This window comes from Phalacrocorax aristotelis, chromosome 4 (assembly GCF_949628215.1).
Source record: "Phalacrocorax aristotelis chromosome 4, bGulAri2.1, whole genome shotgun sequence".
Classification (NCBI taxonomy): Eukaryota; Metazoa; Chordata; class Aves; order Suliformes; family Phalacrocoracidae; genus Phalacrocorax; species Phalacrocorax aristotelis.
The window spans coordinates 83,828,477-83,849,371 of NC_134279.1; the positions used below are offsets into that span (position 1 = coordinate 83,828,477).

Below are 20,895 nucleotides of genomic sequence, written 5' to 3' on the forward strand. Positions count from 1 at the left end.
ATCCAACCAGAAACTTCATGAGGATGCCAGAGGAGAAGCTGCCTCTCTGCTCCGAGGTCCTAATTGTACCCTTGCACCCTTTTGAATTTTTCTGAGCACACCTCATGGAGGTTTCTGCCCCGTGCTCCATCATCTCGGCACCAGCCCCGAGCCCGCCGCCCTCCCCGCGATCCCCCAGCTCGCGCGCTGCACGGGCGGGCAGCTCGAGGCGACGTGCCACGGTAAACATCCCTGCCCTCTGCTCTGTTTTTATTTGTCATGCCCCTGAGCCGTCTGCTACCCAGCCTTGCCACTGGCTTTCAGCGTCACCTCGGCCCGGGGAGAAGGAGCTATTAGTAAAGCAAACAACTCTGACTCACGGCTGACCTAGGTAACTTGTGGTTTCTGGTTGGTTTCTCACATAAGAGTTCTTGAAACTCTGATTTTTTTTTTTTTTTTTGCTGATGGGAAATCAAGCTACCAGGCAGGTTGCCCTGGGAAAGCCTCGTGCCGCTGCCTTCTGTCGTTTGGCTGCCAAACACCCCTCATTTCACATCAATAAATAGCCCAAAATTTGCTTTACAGACCCCACTACTCCCCAGCATTCATTACAACACTAATTACAAGCACAAACAAGTGGACGTGAGCATTTGGGCTTACCCGAAAAGCTGTCCTTGTCCATGGCGATCAGATCCCGCGCTTGGTACATGTAGCAGCGGAGGTGGTATCTGTTCCCACCTGTACAGAGGAGCGAGAAACAGCTGAGAGACGAGCCCAGGGACGAGTGCAGGGCACTGGGGAGTAGCTGGGTTTTTAAGCAGCCCCAGGCTCATGTCTGCAGGCAGCTTGGCTTAAGCCTTCCCATGGCTTCCCAAGAGAGCACCGAGCTCTGAGCATGCTGCTGTTCCCAGGGGGACAAGCTGCGCCCCATCCTTACCCACCCCCCTCTTTCCATCCACCTGCGTTCAAGGTGGCTGAGAGGAAGAGGATGGGACAAGCTCGGCTACGGGGTCCCCATCCTCACAGCAGAGACCCCACGCCAGGACTCACTGCAGGGGAACTTCACCCGACCCTCCGACCCTTGGGGCCTTACAGTCAAATATGCACGAAATGGTGGGTCTGTTGACACCGAAACTGAGCGTGGAGATGGATTTGCCATCGTCACTCTTGTCGTCTGTCACTCCTCCCTGCAAGAGAAAGCGAGGCAGGGTCGGTCATGCCAGCACCCCCTCTGCAGCCGGGGCTCCCCTCGGGATGGGGTCCTCCAGGGCATTATCCACACACGTGTCCAAGAGGGCTTTCGGCTTCCCCGTGGAGGGACCCTCAGGCTCTTCTGCCCCGGAAGGGCAGAGAGGACGCAGCTCCCGATCCACGCCGTGCTGGGAGGGAACAGGACACAACAACAAAAGCGGCCCGAGGGTCACCAGTTCGCCTCCCGCCTCCCAGCATCGCACCGGCACGGAAAAGCCTCTCCCAAAGTCCATCATTCTCGGAGCAGTAGTTAGTAGTTAAAGCAATTTCACCAAGTCCATCCTTGGAGCAGTAGTTAGGAGTTAAAGAACATTTCCCTAAATCCCCTTGCAAGCAAAATTAATGGAGTATAAACTTTGTGAACAGTGATACAGACGGTGTCAAATGCAGCCAAACGCCCCGCTCGCTGCCCGGGGGGAGCCTCGGCCGACCTGGGCCATCGCTCTTCCCTCTCCTTGTGCTCGCCTAGGAGAGCTGGCCTTTTATCACCTCCTAATTGCCGCGTTCAGCTTGAAATATTTAGTTGCAGGAAAAGGAGCATAAAGGTAACTTCCTGGCGAGTGTAAATCTGATCTTTAAGTATTTTTCAATTATCGAAGGCTAGGGAGAGGCGGGAGGGGTGTTTAAAGAAAGAAGGAGAAGAAAGAAGGAAAAAAGACCAAAAAAAAAAAAAAAGCAGGTCTGCGATGGAGTTTCCAGAGCCTGGAGCTGCCTGGTCCCAAAAACGTGTCAGGAGCTTAGGTGGTCCTCAGAGCCCTCCTTGCCTTTCCAGGCAGGAACCGCAATTACCGCGACATTGTCTGCAGAGGCAGCCCTGGGGTTTGCGCTGTATTTACGGCGGCGAGGTCGCGCCGAGGGTTTGCACGGCAACCTCCGCGCTGCCTTCCCGTCCTCGCCCCCCTCCCCGCGGGAGATGAATAGCTCCTCAGTTATTTTTATGACCTTTCTGCCCGGCGGACCGCCGGTCCCCCCAGTCCCCCGACCCCGACCTGCGCCCACTGAGAGCCTGGGGAAGGGCGAGTGGAGGAGACCAGGAGCTGAGACAGGCAGGGGCTGCTCTCTGAAGCCCTCAGCAAGGGCTTGGGGACCCCAGGTCTATCCGTCACGAGGAAGGGGGACGCCTCACACCCCAAAACACCACGGAAAGCACTCCTTGGAGAGGGCAAGCTGAAAACCACTCTTGCTCAGGACTACGATTTGCCCTTTGGGGTCTCCACACAGGATGGAGTACCCCCATGACCTCCTCCCTTCGTCCCATCCCCGTGGGGTTCCTAGGCACCCGGTGCTGCAGTGGGAGCCTGTGCAAGGTGCAACGTATCATCCGCACGCCTTGGGCGCAGGAGCACCGGGGGGACAGTGGGACCCTCACCCTGGTGGCATCTCACCGCTCTGCCCCAAGCAGGACTCCTCTGCAGCTGGGGTCTCCCACCAGGACCCCACACTTGGTGCAGCTGGTCGGTGGTTTGGGCACAAAGCTACAGCACCGGTGCCCCCAACCCTGGCCAAACCCCGGCAGCACCAGGCCCCCACCCTGGCTGTCACCCCCCTGCTCTTCTCCTGCTCGGGAACGGTGCTTCCATCACGCCTGGTGCCAAGCCAAAGCTAGGGCGTACGCGCCGGCAGAAACAGGCAAGATTTTCCAGCCTGGCATGGAAAACCCAAAGCTCTCTGTCAGACAAAGGTTTCCCTTGGCTGATTTTTGGGGGAGGATGGGAGGAAATGGGGCTTGCAGGGTGGGAGGGCTGCTCGCAGCTCCAGGGCAGAGCCTCTGGGCTTTCCATCAGAAACCAGAGACAGCCCCAAGCTGCAGAGCTTGGCTCTGGGCTTCCCAGAAATCGGGCTGAGGGCAGAGCGGTGCCCTGGGGCCACACCATGTCCCATGGTCCTTCTCTTTTAAGGACTGCCAGTGATGAGCGAGCTGCCAAACGGCAGGTCCCAAAAAAAGCTAGGACACGCTGTCACAGAGAGGGAAATGCAGGGAGAAGCTGATACGAGCAAGCCCGAGGGAAAGGAAGGCTGCCCAGCTGATATGGGGAGGAGGCATAGGTGAAATAGAGGCAGAAGAGGAAGACGGGGTAGCGCTGCGAGCAGCGGTGTTACACTGCCTCCGCGTTTCGGGTATGGGTGGGAGTGCTAGAAGCCTTCTGCATCACCAGCTTCTCCGTCTCCAGCTCCCCATCAGGCAGCTGGGACCCATCATGAGAAGCAATAAGCACCAGGCGCTTTGTGGGTGTCCCCGGGAGTAGCGGGGGAGGCCAAGCCACGGGCAGTGGAGAGGGCAGGGTGGTCATGGCAAGGGCAAAGGGGGTGGCCTGGAGGGTGGCATGCTGTGCCCAGGACACTCGTGGGCTCACCACAGGTCTAATTCCTTGAGTCCTGCCCTGAGCCACCTGTGGACCATCCCGAGATGTGGGTGGCTGCAGGACGGCTCCAAGGACTGCCAAAAGACCGGCACACCAACAAGCCATCCTGCATGGGAGAGCCCACGGCTCGGGGCAGCTGGAAGGAGCAGGTGGATCAGTGAGAAGCAACATCTGAGGCAGCTCAGCCCACCCCAACAGGCACCCCAAATCCACCAGGCTAACTGCACCCAAGGCAGCCGAAAGCCAGTGCCACGTGGCAGCACCGCGAGCCCTCGCAGCAGCACGCGGGCCGGCTTTGGGCAGCACCACGCTGCTCCCTGTGGGACGGGGGAACCGGCAATGTCCCCCTGATCCCCGTTGTTTGGTGTCAGGGGAAGGATGGAGCGTAAGTGAGCAGCGAAATAAAAGCCTTCAAGCGAAAGTAGGGGTGAGCAAGTGTTTGAGGAGAGCGAGCACGCAAAAGAAATCACACACGCGTGTGCATGCACGTATGTGTGGGTCTGGGGGGCAGCCGTGACGCAGCAGGGCCGGGCAAGGGGCGCAAGCTGGGGTGACCCGGGCACAGAGCAGCCCTCTGGCTCCCCCCGCTGCAGGGAGCCGGGCTGGCTGGGAGCGGACGCTGAGCTCCCACCCCGCAGGTGGTGCCGAAGAGACGCTGAGCTCGCCCTGCAAAGGTGCTGAGCCCCACGCACGGCCCCAGGGCTGCAGCTGCTCAGCTCCACCGGCGCAGTGGGATTTTTTGGGGAAGCCTCTGCCAAGGAGTCACCAGCTCCTACAAAGCCCTGCTCAGCAGCTGGGCAGCCCACGGGGGCTCTGCTTTCCAGCTGCTCCCAGCTCAGGGTCACCCTGATCCCGAGGTGTGGTGGTTCAGCATGTCTCAACAGCAACGACTGCTCACTTTGGTAAGCCCGGAGCGATGCACACTGAGCATCCCCGAGAAGAGGGAGGCCCAGAAACCCCAGCACCGTCCGCACATTCCTGCATTCAACACACATTCCTTCTGGTCATGTTTGGTATTATCTTCCTGTTGGAAACCCTTTCGAATAGCTCGGGGAATTAGCCCTTGGGGTGTTGGCTTGTTCTGCCTGAGTTTGCACTTCAATCTTCCCTCTGCCTCGGTTGCCCTGCGCCGCCGTATGGCTCCTTGGCCGGACGGGCTCCGGGCAACCCCTGCCACAACCACGGCACCGCACGAATGCCTTTCGCAGAGAAGGCGGCAGATAACAGGAACGCGGACGGAGCAGACGGGAGGCGCTGCGGGGGGCTCCGGCAGCCCGTGGCAGCCCTGGCCCCCGGCCTGGATAAAGTCTGAGCCAGGGGATGCTCGAGGCTCCCTCTCCTGACAGCACCTTTACTCAGCCTCAGTCCTATCAAAGCTGGCAGCAGCAGCTCAAACTCCAGCTGCTGCCCCATCCAGGTGCCCTTCTCGGGCTCTGCATCCCTGACACCTCAGTTGTCAAAAGCTACCTCCTTCTGCCTGCATTAAAAAAGCATCAGAAAGAGGCACAGCGGAAAATCAGCGTCCACCCTTCCCAGCCCTCAGCACCCGCTCATATTTTTCCCATCCTTGGCACCCCTTCACCCCACCGCCCCGATCCCAGCTCTGCGGCATCATGCTGAGTCCCTCCTCCCGCTGCGGCTCCAGCGGATGGAGCCACAGCAGATGGGGTCAACCCTGTGCAGGTCCGGAGGGTCTGGGGATGCTGGATGGCAGATGCGGTGTTAATTTATCTATTATTTTGGGATGGAGCATCCTGGAAAAACACGTAAGTCTTTCAAGTAAGAGAGGAGAGCTGGAAAGGCATGAAGCTGCAAAACCAGAAACTATGGCAAGATCATTTATAAAGCAATCCACAGAAAACCAGCCAACCACAGAAAATGCAGCCAGTAGCCCCAAAATATGAGGGCGCTGAGGAGAGCCAGAGTGACCTACTGCAGCGGGGAATTCAGCGAGCAGAGCCCAAAGGGCGGGCGGCTGGTCCTGCAGAGCCAGGGCTGGGGAGGGATTCACCTGCCGCTCTCCCGTGGTGCTCCCTCCGGAGCTGTCACCCTGCGGGGGCAGCATCCCCCAAAATCTCCGCGTGTGAAATAAATACTACTCCGTGTCAGACGGCATCGCCCTCCCCAGGCGCTGGTCCGGCTGCCAGGAGCAGCACGGTCCTACAGCAGGGGGACCTGCTGCGCCGCCGGGACCCTGCTGTCACCCGGCGCAGCGCTGAGGGTGGCCGCGTGCTCTGCTCGGCGCCAAGAGGGAAACCTCATGGTTCAGGCATTTGCTTGGCGTGAGGGCACTGGATGCGTGCGCTGGGGTCGTGTAAGAGCGGCAGTGACGCTCAGGGCGGTTGTTGCTGGGGAAGGGGAAGAGAGGAAAGCAAGGCGAGACAAGGCGTGGCAAGGCGTGGCAAGGCGTGGCGAGGCAATGCAAGGGATGGCAAGGCAAGGCAAGGCGAGGCAAGGCGAGGCAAGGCATGGCAAGGCGAGGCAAGGCGAGGCAAGGCGAGGCAAGGCGAGGCAAGGCGAGGCAAGGCGAGGCAAGGCATGGCAAGGCATGGCAAGGCGAGGCAAGGCGAGGCAAGGCGAGGCAAGGCGAGGCAAGGCGAGGCAAGGCATGGCGAGGCGAGGCAAGGCATGGCGAGGCGAGGCAAGGCGAGGCAAGGCGAGGCAAGGCATGGCAAGGCGAGGCAAGGCGAGGCAAGGCGAGGCAAGGCGAGGCAAGGCATGGCAAGGCGAGGCAAGGCGAGGCAAGGCGAGGCAAGGCGAGGCAAGGCGAGGCAAGGCGAGGCAAGGCATGGCAAGGCGAGGCAAGGCATGGCAAGGCGAGGCAAGGCATGGCAAGGCGAGGCAAGGCGAGGCAAGGCGAGGCAAGGCGAGGCAAGGCGAGGCAAGGCGAGGCAAGGCGAGGCAAGGCATGGCAAGGCGAGGCAAGGTGAGGCAAGGCGAGGCAAGGCGAGGCAAGGCGAGGCAAGGCGAGGCAAGGCATGGCAAGGCGAGGCAAGGCGAGGCAAGGCGAGGCAAGGCGAGGCAAGGCGAGGCAAGGCATGGCAAGGCGAGGCGAGGCGAGGCGAGGCAAGGCAAGGCATGGCAAGGCAAGGCAAGGCAAGGCAAGGCAAGGCAAGGCATGGCAAGGCGAGGCAAGGCATGGCAAGGCAAGGCAAGGCAAGGGATGGCGAGGCGAGGCGAGGCGAGGCGAGGCAAGGCATGGCAAGGCGAGGCAAGGCATGGCAAGGCAAGGCAAGGCAAGGGATGGCGAGGCGAGGCGAGGCGAGGCGAGGCGAGGCGAGGCGAGGCGAGGCGAGGCGAGGCGAGGCGAGGCGAGGCGAGGCGAGGCGAGGCGAGGCGAGGCGAGGCGAGGCGAGGCGAGGCGAGGCGAGGCGAGGCAAGGCAAGGCAAGGCAAGGCAAGGCAAGGCAAGGCAGGGCAAGGCAGGGCAAGCAAAGGCATGGCAAGCAAAGGCATGGCAAGGGATGGCAAGGCAAGGCAAGGCAAGGGATGGCAAGGCAAGGCAAGGCAGGGCAAGGCATGGCAAGCAAAGGCATGGCAAGGGATGGCAAGGCAAGGCAAGGCAAGGGATGGCAAGGCAAGGCAAGGCATAGCAAGGCAAGGCAAGGCAGAACAACTGCTTTTTTTCTAGAATTATTATGTTAGAAAATAAGCAAAATAAACTTGATTTAGTACATGATAATATAATAAAAATTATAGACCTAACTTTGGCATAAAGGTAAATGAGAGACTGGGGAGGCTGCTAAGAACTGGGCTTTCCAATGCTAACTGACGTGGCTAAGAAATGGCTGGAAAATAAGTACGCAAAGTAGGTAACATCAGGCCTAGCAGGCTTTGTAGGGCTGGAAGGGGCAGCCCCCTGCAGCCTGGGGCAGGTGGGCGTTCAGCAGCACGCCAGTGTCACTGGGGGACACTTAAATCAACCAGGGAACCCCTGCCACTGCTTCAGCGTCACCAGGAGCAAAGCAAGCAGCAGTTCCCAGGCACGTTGCCACATTGACATTTTAATGGGGCTTTTTCCTCCTCTTATCCTTTGCTTCAGTCTCTGCCCCACATGCAGTGAAGGGGATTTTCCTCCCCTGGGTCTATCCCACATCCCCTGGTACACCCAGCAGACAGGTCCGTCAGCAGCCAAACTCACAAACCCATTTCATTTGCAGGCTAATGAAGGTGAGATGAGGGCACGGCTGAGTCCCTGGGAAAACCGCATGACCAAGGGGAGACCCAAGGCAGCCCCCATCAGACACCCCGCTGTCCCCCTGCCCTCACCCCCGGCGCCAGGGAAGGGCACGGGGGGGTTCGTGCACGGCTCCATGGGCATGCACACACACCTGTGCATGGACACACACCCGTGCATGGACACACTCCCCATGTTATAGGGCTTGCCAGCCAAATCCTCCTCGATTGCCTCTGCTGAGATGCAGAGGGGTGAAGCATCTGGCCAAAAATTGTATAGACAGGCTCCAGGGTGAAGGGGGAGAAGCCAGGGTCCCACCGGCAGCCCTGGGGTGGGCGGCAGCCAGGACCCCCCCTAGATGGGACCAGTGTGAGCTCAGGGCTGATGCATGCAAACGCCATGGAGCTCCTTGTGTCCCAGAGGGGCTGCTGGGCTCAAACACTGGACGGAGGGAAGGACAGAGCGGAGAAGAAGGGGGGGAAAAAGCCAAAAGGGGGAGAAAAAAATGAAAACCTTATAATAGGGGCTTTGTGCTGCTGTGGTTGGTTCTCATTTAGTTATTGGAAAAGCCAAAGGATTATGAAATCCAGTGCATTAAGAAAGCCAGAATATTAGCTAAACAAACAGCGGCGGGCGCAGGCAGCAGATAACGAGGGGCAGATACCGAGCTTTGCTCCGCGTCCACTCCCTGGGATGGGACGGAGGGTGGGAGCAGACCCGACCGGGCTCCCCTGCCCAGGCAGCAATTTTGGGGGGAAAAGTGGGTACCTACCAGGGCCCCCTCCAAGGCGAAGACGGCGGCGGCCCCGGTGCGCTCCAGGGGCTCCATCCTGCGCCTCCAGCGGCGGCGGCGGAAGGTGTCGGTCCGGCGATACTTCAGGTGGAAGCGCCAGCCGAAGAGCGAGGCGTACTCCCAGCCCTCCCCATCCAGGTCCTCCTGCTTGTGCTGCCGGGCAGGGACACACCGGGGCTCAGGGGGGCTCGGTCCCACCACCCTACAGCCCCTCTCTGCGGGTGACAATGGCGGGACCCCGGCACAACCAAGGGGCAAAGCCGCTTTGGGGGCTCTCCAGGGTTGTTCCCACCCAAACCTGGGTCCAGCCTCTTCAAGTTGTTGCCTGCTACAGTTGTCCCACCTCGTATCCTCCCTGTATGTCTCTGGCTTAGCCAGGGTTTCAGCCCTTCAACCGGCCCCTGGGGTGAACCCCACTTGGAAAAGGGTCTCACTGGGCTGGGGGCTGCCCGTGCTGAGCAAGGAGGGGGCTGAAAACTGCCCAGGCCTGGGTAGCACCAGCACCTCCATCTTCCCAGCCTGCCCTCCACTTTTCCACCACCTCTGATCCCTCCTGGGACCTCCACGGGACAGCCTGCCCAGGGCAGCAGCCACAAGCCCATAAAGGCTTTTTCTCCCCAGAATTGTGTCACCTCCCTGTGACACTTGCATTCCTTCGGCAAACGCGGCGGCAGGGGCTCCCCATGCTTTCCATCCACAATTATCTAGAAAAAGTGCTGGAAAGGGAGCAAAGTGTCTTGGGGAACTTGCTGGGGGGGAGGGAAGAGCGGCAGCGCTCTGGTGGCATTTGCAGGCCAATTGCACCACCTAGAGGGAAGCAGGACTGGGACACACGACAGGCTGGGGACCTCTACACCAGCCCCGGTCCCAGAGCTGCTTCGTGGGACTAGTGGAGGCCCCCACCCCACCCTGCAGCCCAAACAAGCACTGCTGGAGCGGTCTCCAGCTCTGGGAGATGCTGACCCCCATGGTGGAAACTACGGAGGCTGCCCCTGCTCCATCACGGAGCTCCTCCAGTGCCACCAGGCTCCAAAGCACAGCAGGTCACAGAATCACAGGTTGGAAGGGACCTCAGGGATCATCTAGTCCAACCTTAGATCTCTGCAGAAGGCCAAGCACCGCCACCTCCGCATGGAGAGACAGGGACACGGCCCAAACCCACTCTCATTCTCCTCATTCCCTTCTCCCCGGCCCCCACCCTACCTTCCTCATGGCCTCCATCTGCGTGAGGTCCCTCCGGCGGAGCCGCACCCAGCGCCGTCGCCGGTTGGTGTGGTACATCTTCTCGGCCGGCACCCAGGCCTTGGGCTTGCGGTCTGGCGGGATGGTGATGCCGTACTCCCAGCCTTGGAGAGAAGGAGACACCTGGGTGAAGGCAGGAGAAGAGCCCCCCTACCTTGCCTCCCACCAGGGACCTCTCTTCACATATAGCCCGACTGGAAGAGCTTTAATAGCAAAGGTTGGTCCAGATAAAACGCGTTTTTCCAGTTTGCTGGTCCACACAGATGATAACATACTCATGCTGCTACCCAGCGGAGGTGTCCCTCTGGAGATGCCCAGGTGATGGACTCATGGTGTCCCACCAGCCTTTGGCTCAAAGTCACAGCTTGGGAACTCTCCTCTGTGTCCTTCCCTCCTCAGGAAACCCCAACCCTTGCGACCATCTCGGGTGCTTTCTGGCCTGCTGCTTTCCATTCCTCTTTCACCAGAAGCCAGGTGAGATCTTCCAGAAGAACAGCCTGGGCTATCCCCAGCAGCAAGGAAAGCAGCTGTGGGGCTGCCCACCCCACAGCGCCAGCCTCAGCCAGAGCAAGGGGGAGAGGGTACCTCCAGGGCCTGATCCCCTTCCCCCCAAGCCAGTGGAGCAGCTCACACAGCCACAAAGGGGACATTATCATCCCTAGTGCTGGACGGGACCGTGGACGGGAACCCCACGATGGGCAGAGTAAAGGCGATGAAAGTGGCATGGATGCCCCAAACTGCTTTCTGATACCTTTCTCATCCACGGCTCTGTTGAGGTCAGTGTCCCACTCCACGTCTTCCCACTTCCAGCCCGGAGGACACTCAATCTCATCCTTATGCAGGACCTTCTCCCCATTCTGTGGGACGCAGGGGTGTTTTCAACCAAACGGTGCCCAGCACATGCCTAAATCATCCCTGAGCCCCCCAGGCCTTCCTGCCTCTGCAGCCCGGGGCGGCGGCTCAGCCCGGGGCTGCCTGCTTCGTCCTTACCACATCAGTGTAGGCATCGGTCATGTGGATCCACTGGCCTCCAGGCAGCCGGACCTGGTTCTCAAACACCTCCTCCACGAAGCTCAGGTGCCCGGCGTCCACATCATGCAGCAACCTGCACCCCAGGGAGACGCACGGCGTCAGGGTCTCCCCCTCCTGCCCTCCCAGCCCCGCATGGGCAGCAGCGTCGTCCCTCCTCTCGTGGCCGGCCACGTTGCCTCCTGAGCCTCCTTCACCCCCGACGCACCAGGCAAAGCTCCCACGAGACCTCGGCAACCCGGCCCAGGTGAAGCCCAAAACACAGGCTGTAAATCCAACGCAGGAAGGGGGCAGAGCTGTGCTGAGCATCCACCATCCCCTCCCATCCCCTCGGTGCCTCTCTGGGATCCCACCTCCTCAGTGTGGAGCTTGCAGAGGCACCCCGGCGAGCTGGGTGCTGGGGCTGTCGTGTCCGTGAGCGCCTGGGCAGCACCCACCGCCCCAGGGACACCACCCAGCACAGAGACGGCACGTTTTGCGTTAACACCGTCGCCTACCGAGGACGGGGCAGGCAGACAAGGAACCGCCATGGCACCCCAGATCTCCGACCCGCTTTCTGGGTGACCTTGCCACCAGCTTAGCACCTGCGCAGGTTTTTGGGGTGCCCACAACAGCCCACCCAGGTTCTGATCCTGGTAGAAAACCATCACTCACGTCTTCTCCGGGCAGATGAACCAGTCCCCGGCCCAGGTCCAGCCCGTGGAGGGGCGGAAGCTGTCCTTGGGGAGCTTGATCTTGCCGGTGACATCTGAGTATTTGGGGTAGGTCAGGCCGGTCGTGCCCCAGTTCCCCACCAGCGCCAGCTTGGTCTGGTTCTCGTACTGGGGGAGCAAAAGCAGAGAGGTTTTTGTGTTGGAGGCACAAAATCCCGTGAATAATCCTTTTGAAATCCCACGAATAATCCCTTCCTTCCTGGAGAGCCCCTGAGGACAGACCTCCTGGGAAGAGCCTAACCCCCCCACCAGCCCCCCATCCCCATGGGCACCCCCAGATTTCCCACCACCACAGGTGAAAGGAGATGTGAAGCCATGATGAGGCTTTATGGCTCTTTACCAACCTTCTCCCCGGCCTTTCAGGCTGGATGTTGGTGGAAACGGCTCTTTCTTCTCACGGTTGGTAGGGGCTGATGTGATCCCCACCTGGCAGAGCCCTCACCCGTGGTCTGGCCCACACCCTCCCCTCCGTGGCGGAGCTGCCGCCCACGCCAGAGAGAAAAAAAAGCCCTCTATGGTGGTCGCCACGAGATGCTCACGGTTTCAGCAAAGACGGAGAGCTTCCCCTCGGCATACTGGTTAAATTCCTTCTCATCAACTGACAGCCCGAACCAGAGCTGGACCCGGATCTGCGCCGGGATCTTCGGACCCGTCGCCTCCTCCTGGGGATACTGCCGAAGGCAGAGCCCCGTGAATATCCCCGGGGGGGATATTAACGGGGGACGCTCGGGATGCGAGGCCGGGGGTGGGGGTACGAAGCCCCCGTAGCCCCATCCAGGGAGCCGGGGGAGGTGGTGGGACACGGAGCATCCCTGGGAATCGGGACAACATCAACAGTGTGTGGAGCGCTTTGGGGATGACCTTGGGGAGCTTCAAAGCCACAGTGGTCAAGGCCTCTGTGCCTCGGTGAGACACCCTTCAGGGCTAGGACACCAAACCCAGCCAGCATCTTGAGCAAAAATAGAAAGAATAAAGAGGGAGATGTCTCGCTGCCCTTTTTTTCTCTCTCTCAGTCACTTTTTTCCCCTTCAAGTGATGCTAGTTTTCCATCCAGAGCTAAAGTACAGAAAAAAAACAATATATTTTTGTTCATCTTTTACTGCCAGCTGGGCTTGGGGTTTTGGGGTTTATTCAGTTTATTTTATTTCCCTTTATTTTTTTAAAGCTTGTTCAGCGCTGATTGTCTGCTCCCAGGCTGGCACGCAGCGAAAGGCCAAAGAAATGTCATTTGAGATGTAAGAAGCTCAGTAAGTGCCTGGCAGAGGATGCCGCAGCTTAAATTTCCTGGGGTGGCAGAGGGTCAGGAATTTTGAAAAACGTAAAATAACATTAAAAAAAAAATTAAAATAATTTTTTTAAAAAAAAAAGAAAAAAAGCACTATCTGGGCCAAAGCGCACCCATCTTCACTGCCCTGGATTTTGCAGAAAATATGAAGATATTCCCGGGGATCTGCCGCAGATCCACGCGAAGGGGAGCTGAACTCCACCAGAAGCACGGCCAGGCTCTCACCACGCAGGAGCCAGCTTCAACAGGCTTGAAACCGGGGCTGAGAGTCCCCGGAGCCTCCGGTGCTCGTGGGTTAAGGCAGCCTGTTGCGTTGGGATTTCAGGTTTCCCTGCACGATTTTCTCTTTTCTTTTTTTTTCAGGGGAAAATTTTTTAAAAATGAGTGTCAGGCGTGCACGTACACCAGAAGCCAAGGTACCTTCAGGAAGATGGTCTGCAGCTTCCCGCAGTTCTTGCCGCAGCAGCTGGGGATGTTCCTGGAGAAGAGGACCTCGTGGGCTGGCACGCGGGCGTACGCTACGCGCTTGTCTCCCTGCAGCATCCAGATCACTATATCGGGCAGGCTGTTTTGGGGCTGAAAAACACAAAAGCCGTAGTGTCTGACCAGGGGGCTCCGAACCAGCACATCAGCCGCGGGGGGATGCGGGAGGCCGGGGAGCAGCCGTGCCCCGAGTCCCGCTGCCACCCTAAGCCCTTGGACTGGGACCAGTCGACCCAGAGCCCATCTCAGCACCTCTGGATCCCGCCTGGGTCTGGCCAGGGCAGAGCAGCCCCACGTTTCTCCAAGCCCTGCCCTCCGCAGCCAGCCCAGGTCGCCGCAGCAGCTTTGGCTGCGCTCCAAAGCTCTGCCACGAGCAAGGCTAAACCTCAACAACCGGCTGCCAAACCCAGCGCCTCCCTAACCCGGTTCGCATCACTGCGGTGGGATGCGGGTGCAGCCCTTGCGTGGGGGGGGCAGGACTCTGCCTGCGAGAGCAGCATCCTCCCTGCATCCCACCGCGCTGCCGGGCGATGGCTTAGAGCCATCACACCAGAACAGCACCCTGATGGCCAGCTTGGGAGGAACGAGACCCCCGTGAGGTGAAAAGCAGCTCCCGCCACCCTCGCAGCAGCGTTACCTCCTCTGCCATGGCCTTCAGCCTGGAGAGCCAGTCCTCTGCCTGCTCCAGGGCCGCCAACAGGCTCGAGTCGTCGTGCTTGAGCTTCAGGGCAGCCTTCGCGATCTGCTCCAGGTTGGTGCTGCGATACCGGTACATGTTCTGGTCCAGGTGGGTGCTGGCCGGCCTCCCCAGGACGTCGGGCAGGGTCAGGCTGTGGGGACGGGCAGAGAAGCGACATTAGGAGCTCACTCATCCTCTCGAGGAGCTTTGCTGTCTTTTTTTTTTTCTTCTCCCTCCCTCTTTTTCAGCAAGTTCCCAAAAAATTAACCAGGCACTGAAGATACATTTGGGGAACATGGCAATGCCAAGACCAGAGGAGCTTCAAACCGCACTTGCAGGCCCCACGCATCACCCACGGCAGCCGGGACGGAGCCCTGGCCGCCGCCGTGCACACCATGCGCGCGCGCACACACGTATTTTAATATAAATTGATTCAAGTTGCTGGATAAATGTTTCAGGAATCCGGGAGGACCTTCGCTGTGCTGAGCCATTTAGAGGATTTCCTGTAAAGTGCAGTGATTTATGGTGTTGCCATTAATAATGCTCTTCTTGCCCCCAGGTCCCGACCCGCAGCCCCCCGCCGGCCGCAATGCTCCCGCTCGGGCTGGGATTGGGATCTGTAAGCCCCCTTCTAACTGCGTGATAAATACGAAGGGCAACACCTCTTGCCCTGCTATGCTCATCGAGACGTGCCACGGGCAGATGCACACGGTGGTACCTGCCCGAGATGGCGTCGGTGCCGGTTGTCTCGGGTTAATAACGCGGATTCCTCTAACGAGAGGCTCAGGGAGGCATTTAGGGGTAATTTAGGTCTTTCTTTTCTCTTAAAGAGAATTGCTTTTGCTGCTTTTTCCGAAGGGATACAGAGCGCTGCGGGTGCTGCTAGTTAGCCCGGTCACTCAGCAGCATCCTGCGCGAGGAGGTGAATTAAAAGACCGTGTCAGGGTTGCAGCCCCAAGCCCGCTGCGGCCAGACCGACCGCGCTCCGTGAACGCAGTCTGGCGTGCCCACGCTTCGTCTGGGTATTTATCACGAGGGGGCTGCTAATGAGCTGACCTCCCACTCGTTTTCTGCCGCTTGCTTTGTCACTGGCGCGCGGGAAGGAGAGTGCTCACCAGCCACGCAAACACCACTTCGCGGCAGAAACGAGGGTGTATTTCCATATCCTTGCAGGAACAGGGGGAAAAAAGGAAGGGTGGGGAAAAAGAAACCCTAAATATATTCACTGCTGTTGAATTTCGTTTCAGAAAGATAAACCATAAAACTACGCAAAAAGGAGGGAATGTGTGAAAAGGAGCAGCAGAAAGGGTTAAATCCTATAGGCAGTGTGGAAACGGTCTGAAGACGCCTTGTTCCTGGAGACCTGTGCCACGTGTCAGAGACCTCTAACGACGACAACGGTTAAATGGAGCTAAACACTGCTCAGACGGGAAAAGACCACAGGCTCCACCGGATGAAACGTAAAAATACGATGAAGTAGTTAAAAAAAAAAAAAAAACAGCAAAAAGACGGAGGCGCCTCCGTTAAAAGCCTAAAACCTGAAGAACTACCCCTGTTCAGGTGGATAAACGACACGAGGAACGTGTTGCTGGTGGGCCGGAGCTGGAAGCAGCATTTTCCACAGCAAAACGGCTGGGAGCCGGGCGGACGCCAGGGCAGAGCCCCCCGCCGGGGCCGTCCTGCCGTGGCAGCCGGGAGGAAATCAGTCCAGCAGCAAATCATTCGCCGTTCAGGTAGGAAAGGGCTGGGTGGCCGGTGAGAGCTGTAGCTTCACGCTTAATATTGCCTCAGGGGTAACCTCGGAGAGACCGGGGAGGATCCGGAGAGCCTGAGATCAGCAAGTCTGACTCGTGCATCCAACAAACTAGCAGAAACCACAAAAACAGAAGAGGGAGGTGGACACCGGGACCCGAGATGTCCCCCGCGGAGGGATGCTGGGGTCCTGGTACGGCCTGCCTGGGCTGCTGGCAGCCCGCAGCACCGCGCTCCCCCAGGGGCTCTGCCAGCCCGACCCGGAGGGCGGCCACCTCCTGGGCAAGGAGCTGGGTATGTGCCAACGATGGGAGCGCTGGGTTCATCCCCAGCGACGGGTCCTGCGCTGGCTGTTACCACGCCGGGCGCCAATTATGAGGAAAGAGCAAAATGGGAACATCCCTGTGCCAGCACATAAACGCGTGGCGCGTCCTCGTGTGAACATTGTGCCTCCAAGCTGGGGAAAGATGTGATAGAATTGGACAAAGTACTAGGAAGACCAAAAGGATGATCAAAAACATGGACCTTCTTCTGTAGCAGGGCCTCTCCGGCTACCCTCTGCTTAATTTGCCGTGCTCCCAACTCCGGGAACAGCGGAGGAGTCGGTTCAGAGGCAGCTCTCCTCCGAGCCACAGCACGGAGCAATCCTCGCGCCGCAGGAGACAGGGCCGGGAGAGAGGGACGGAACCCACCCTTGGGTCAGCGCTGCTGCCCGCCAACACGAAGGGGCTGCAGGAGCCGCCTGAATCCGGCTGCCATTCAACGTTTTGGGCACTTGGTTTCGCCACGACTCATCTTTCCCTAATTTTGTCTATTTGTTTGCTACTTCCAATTCGTTTCCAGAGAGCAGCCATCCTCTATCTCCTCACGCAAAGGTCTGGAAAAGACGTGGGGACAAGGCGATGCTGGCAGCACGTCGCTGTTTTCCTGCTGGAGGTGGGGAGACCCTCTCCCACAGGGACCCTTTCACCTTTCTGGACCCGGAGGAGGATGGGGAAGCACTGGAGAGCGGCAGGGGGTTGTCCCATCCCTCCAAAATCCCGGTGGGAAGGAGCTCTGTCCTGGCTGAGCACAGGGATGAGGCATCGGCAGCATCATGGGGGGAGCTGCGGACGGGTCCAGCTGCACAGCTCAGCTCGTCCCCCCCAGGGCAGAGCACACGGAGGGGTGCAAAACCCCCCAAAAAGCCATCGGGGCTGATCAAGCCGCCCCCACCAAGGGTAGCAACCTCGCAAGCCAGCCCGGGTCCCCACGCCAAGCCCTCGCAGAGACGGAGGAGCCACATTCCGCGGGAGCTGAGCACAGAGCAGGGCCAGGAGCCAGCGGGAACCACGGGCTTGGCACATCCCGCGGCCACATTTTTCCCCTCCCCTCCCGGTTAATTGAATTTGTTTTGGAGGGCGCAGCATCTCTGGAAAACCCAAAGCCGTGGCTCGCCCCTCAGGTCCCGTCCCGCGTGCCCAGGAGCGGGGGGGTATCGACAGCCCGTCGGATGGCTCTGACCTTTCCAGCAGAGCCAGCGTGCGTGGGGGGTGAAACACATCTCCTTTATGAGGCTCAAAAGCAAATAAATAGGGAGGTTGTAAGTATGTGTGTGTGTTTTCTTAAGCATGTCTTCCAGGAGGTCTGAGGAGCAGGGTTCAGCTTGTTCAAGGTCTTCTTGCCCAAAGGAAGGAGGTGTCTGTCCCCACACGGGTGTCACAGGAGGGTCCAGAGAGGCTGCACCCCCATTCCTGCTGCACCCCCATTCCCACTGCACCCCAACACCTCCACGACCTTCCCTTAGGCCTTTTGAAGAGCAGGGGGGACAGAAAGAGGGACCTAGCGCTTGGCAGCAAGCTCAGCACCATCTCCCCAACCTTAGGTGACTGGCACAAGCCCAAGCAGACAGTGCCCAGGCTCTGGCAGGCTGGTGGCTATTGAGGGAGGGGTTGGGGGGACAAGCGGCCCCAGCAGGTTTGGTGGCCTCACGGACAGCCAAGGCGGCCAAATTCTCCCTCTCTGCTGAGGTAAAGCACCGAGAGCCACCGCACAAGCTCGGTGGCCACAGAGACCCACCCGCCACAGCCACCGGTTGCCACCAATGGGGTGTCCCAGCCCAGTGCAGGGCTGTCTCCACAGCCTGGCTGCTCTCCGCCTGCCTCCCAAGGCAAGGATGCTCCGAGAGGCACGACAGCTCTCTTAACTCCCCTTGGCAAGGGCTTGCCAGGGCTAAAAAACACATCAACCATCCAACTATTGCCCTTCCCCAGACTGATGGCATGGAGGTCTTGCAGGGAAGTTGTGTGGCCAGGCACGGGCATGGGTCGGGACCCAGAGATCACCTTCATGGGCATACCTGAAGGAGAACCATGGTCCAAAGACTGGGAGGTCAGTCCCTGAAACACCTTCCTGAGGGCTGAGCTGTCCTTGGGGTAAAACACCATGATAATACCGCAGCGATGCTCCCCGGAGCGGCTCCGCATCCCCACAAAGTGCAATCGAGGCCAAAAAAACAGGCTACATGGAGGGAAAGCCCAGGGCACCCCGCCAGCCTCCCTTGAACACACGTTCAAGTCCTTAGAAAGACAAAGCAGGAGCAGACGCTGGCGGTGCTGCCCACGGGGACGGCGGGATAGCTGCGCCATCCAGCCCTGCAACGCCCCAGGTGCAGCTGTCGGACACACAACACCCGTGCACAACCGAACAACCCCCTTTGGGTGCTCTGCACAGCACACACAAGAGTCAACCGGGCACCACGTCGGTGGCTCCTCACTCCACAAGCCCCTCCGTCCCTCCGGCTGGGCTGGCCCGGCTCCGGCTCCCGCCCCGACACAATGCCGCTCATTCAGGTGAGCCGCGCTGCAGCCCCTGCATGAAGGCTGGAAATTTATGACTTGCCTTAAATGTCACCTTTTCAACTCCGTGCCTTGGCTCAGCAACCTTTGAAGCAAACATTAGCAAATGACCGGTGTTTTTCAGAGGGAAAAAAAAAAAAAAAAAAAGGGAAAAAAAGAAGTCGTCCCTTCCAAGATAAATAAGCGCTTTCGCAATAAACAGCATGAAAAGGCTCACATTCAAAACTGGCAGAAAATACCTGCAGTCGGCGATGATGTCATCCATCAGTTGGGCACCCAGGGCGTCCAGCTCGCTCGCCGAGCGGTTGGCCTTGAGAGCAAGGTGGACCTTCTCCAGGTTTTCTTCCTGCACGATAGGTGGGGAAGAGGAGCTGCACAGCAGGGAACCCCCCTCCATCCCACATCCAGGACCCTCGCAGCGAGTGCCTGGGGCTGCTCCCCGCCATCAGAAACTCCAGCCTGGGTCCTACCAGGGCTCTGCACTGCTGGTTTTGCTCCTGTTGGAGCTCCAGGGGAAACAGCAGTGAAATATAGCGAGAAAGCCCATAAATAACTCAGGAGCTGAAGGACGGTCCTTGCCTCCTGCGCCTGCATCAGTAGGCAGGTGGGTGGCACGGCAAAGCGATGCGTTCACACCCCGCTCTTACCCCCGCGGGGATGTGGGGGGTCCCTTTCCCTCCACCCCTCCAGGGGCTCAGCAGGGCACCCGGGACGCCCACGGATTTCCCCTGCAGAGCCCAAGAGCCATCAAACCCCAAACCTGACCCAGCCTGGAGATGACCTCCGTCGCCTCCCTGTCCCTCCAGGCAGGATGCAGAAAGGAGGTGGACAATGTTCCCTGCCATCGTGGCACTCACCAGCCTGTCTGCTGCGTGGTGCAGGAGGTTTTGGGCATCAGTTCGATAGCTGATATCTTCCCAGTAGGATGACAACACCACCACAGGCTTCACGTTGCCCCAGGGCAGGTAGTAATACTGACAACCTGGAGGGCACAGCACGCTGGTGAGCTCGTGATGCTGGGGTGACGGGGGGCCCGCTCCTCAGGACTGGAGCAGCATTTGGCCTTGGGCAGAAGCCCATCTCTGGGGCTCTTTTAGAGCAAGAGGATGGGAATTATGTTCCCCAAACCCACGTGCAACAGAGCAATGCACACCAAGGTCCAACGGGATGTGCATCAACCTCCACGGCTGCAGCAGCTCCTGCACAGCAATGAGGCCAGAAGCCAGCAGAACAGCCCCAGCGGGGTGGGAACATCTCACGCCAAAGCAAGAGCCCCACAGGAGCCAGGGAAAGGCCACCCCAAAGCACTGGCTCTTCCTTGAAGAGAAATGGGCACTGTTAGTGCCAAGGTGCTGCCCAAAAACCACTCCAAGCCAGCACAGAGCTGAGAGAGGTAGTCCTGGCTTCCCCGCCCCTCCCCAGTCACATATTCCCCCTTCTCAGCATGGCTGAGGTGGACAAGAACCTCTGGAGATCATCTTGTCCAAGCCCTGCTCAAGCAGGGTCACCTCGAACAGGTTGTCCAGGACCACGTCCAGTTGGGTTTTGAGTATCTCCAAGGATGGAGGCTCCACACCCTCCCCGGGCAGCCCGTCCCAGAGCTCGGTCACCCCCATGTCGCTCACCATCAAAAACGGCCCGGCTGTACTGCGTGGTGGAGGCCAAGGGCAGGCAGGTGTTGTCAAATTTGTTGCCGTAGTTGCCGATGCTGACCTCAAACTGGATGGCGTCGTCCACGTCTCGGAGCATGGTGGCCGAGTAGAAGGCAGCGAAGAGGGAGTACTTCCGACGGCGCAGGTACTTCTGCAAGAGGCACAGGAACGCGTCCAGAGTTGGGATCAGGCTCCTGTTGAGGTGAATCTCCCACCTCTCCATGTTCACCGTGGTCTGCTCTCTACCACGCAGCAGCTCAGATGGAGCAAGCTGGACACCTTGGGGTGGAAACGCAGCAGGAGACACCCTCCAGGAGCTCACCGACCACGCCACCGCTCACGGGACATCACCCCCCCAGGACCAGCACCCTTCCCCAGTGCCCCACAGGCTGTGCCGCCGGAGGGCTGACCCCAGAGCCCACGGGGTCAGATGCCCCACAGAGACCCCATTACCTCCACCCGCAGGATGTCATCCGCAGAAATGTCCTCCACCTTCTGCTCCACGTGCTCCACCAGCTTGGTCTCCAGCTGCACCAGCATCCTGCCACGATACGCGACTCCCTCGCCCTTGGGGTAGACCAGGGAGAGGCGTCAGAACCCCAGTGCCCCCTCCCCGCAGGCGAGCTCCGCCTTTGCCTTCAGTGGGCTTCATTGCAGAGGA

General features: G+C 59.3%; 1 protein-coding gene across 9 annotated transcripts in view; it reads right to left on the reverse strand.

The window, feature by feature from the left end:
* The window catches only part of DYSF (dysferlin), a 105,473-nt gene that overhangs the window by 67,914 nt on the left and 16,664 nt on the right, over positions 1 to 20,895 (reverse strand). For all 9 annotated transcript variants that reach the window (XM_075092284.1, XM_075092279.1, XM_075092282.1 and 6 more), the window contains 14 exons: positions 20,688 to 20,801; positions 20,208 to 20,385; positions 19,440 to 19,564; positions 18,822 to 18,928; positions 13,952 to 14,144; positions 13,252 to 13,407; positions 12,086 to 12,217; positions 11,488 to 11,654; positions 10,795 to 10,909; positions 10,556 to 10,661; positions 9,766 to 9,908; positions 8,542 to 8,715; positions 1,073 to 1,166; positions 640 to 717 (listed from right to left, as the gene is read on the reverse strand). In XM_075092284.1, the coding sequence (XP_074948385.1) occupies positions 640 to 717; positions 1,073 to 1,166; positions 8,542 to 8,715; positions 9,766 to 9,908; positions 10,556 to 10,661; positions 10,795 to 10,909; positions 11,488 to 11,654; positions 12,086 to 12,217; positions 13,252 to 13,407; positions 13,952 to 14,144; positions 18,822 to 18,928; positions 19,440 to 19,564; positions 20,208 to 20,385; positions 20,688 to 20,801 (1,882 nt within the window). The remainder of the gene's footprint in view (positions 1 to 639; positions 718 to 1,072; positions 1,167 to 8,541; positions 8,716 to 9,765; positions 9,909 to 10,555; positions 10,662 to 10,794; positions 10,910 to 11,487; positions 11,655 to 12,085; positions 12,218 to 13,251; positions 13,408 to 13,951; positions 14,145 to 18,821; positions 18,929 to 19,439; positions 19,565 to 20,207; positions 20,386 to 20,687; positions 20,802 to 20,895) is intronic.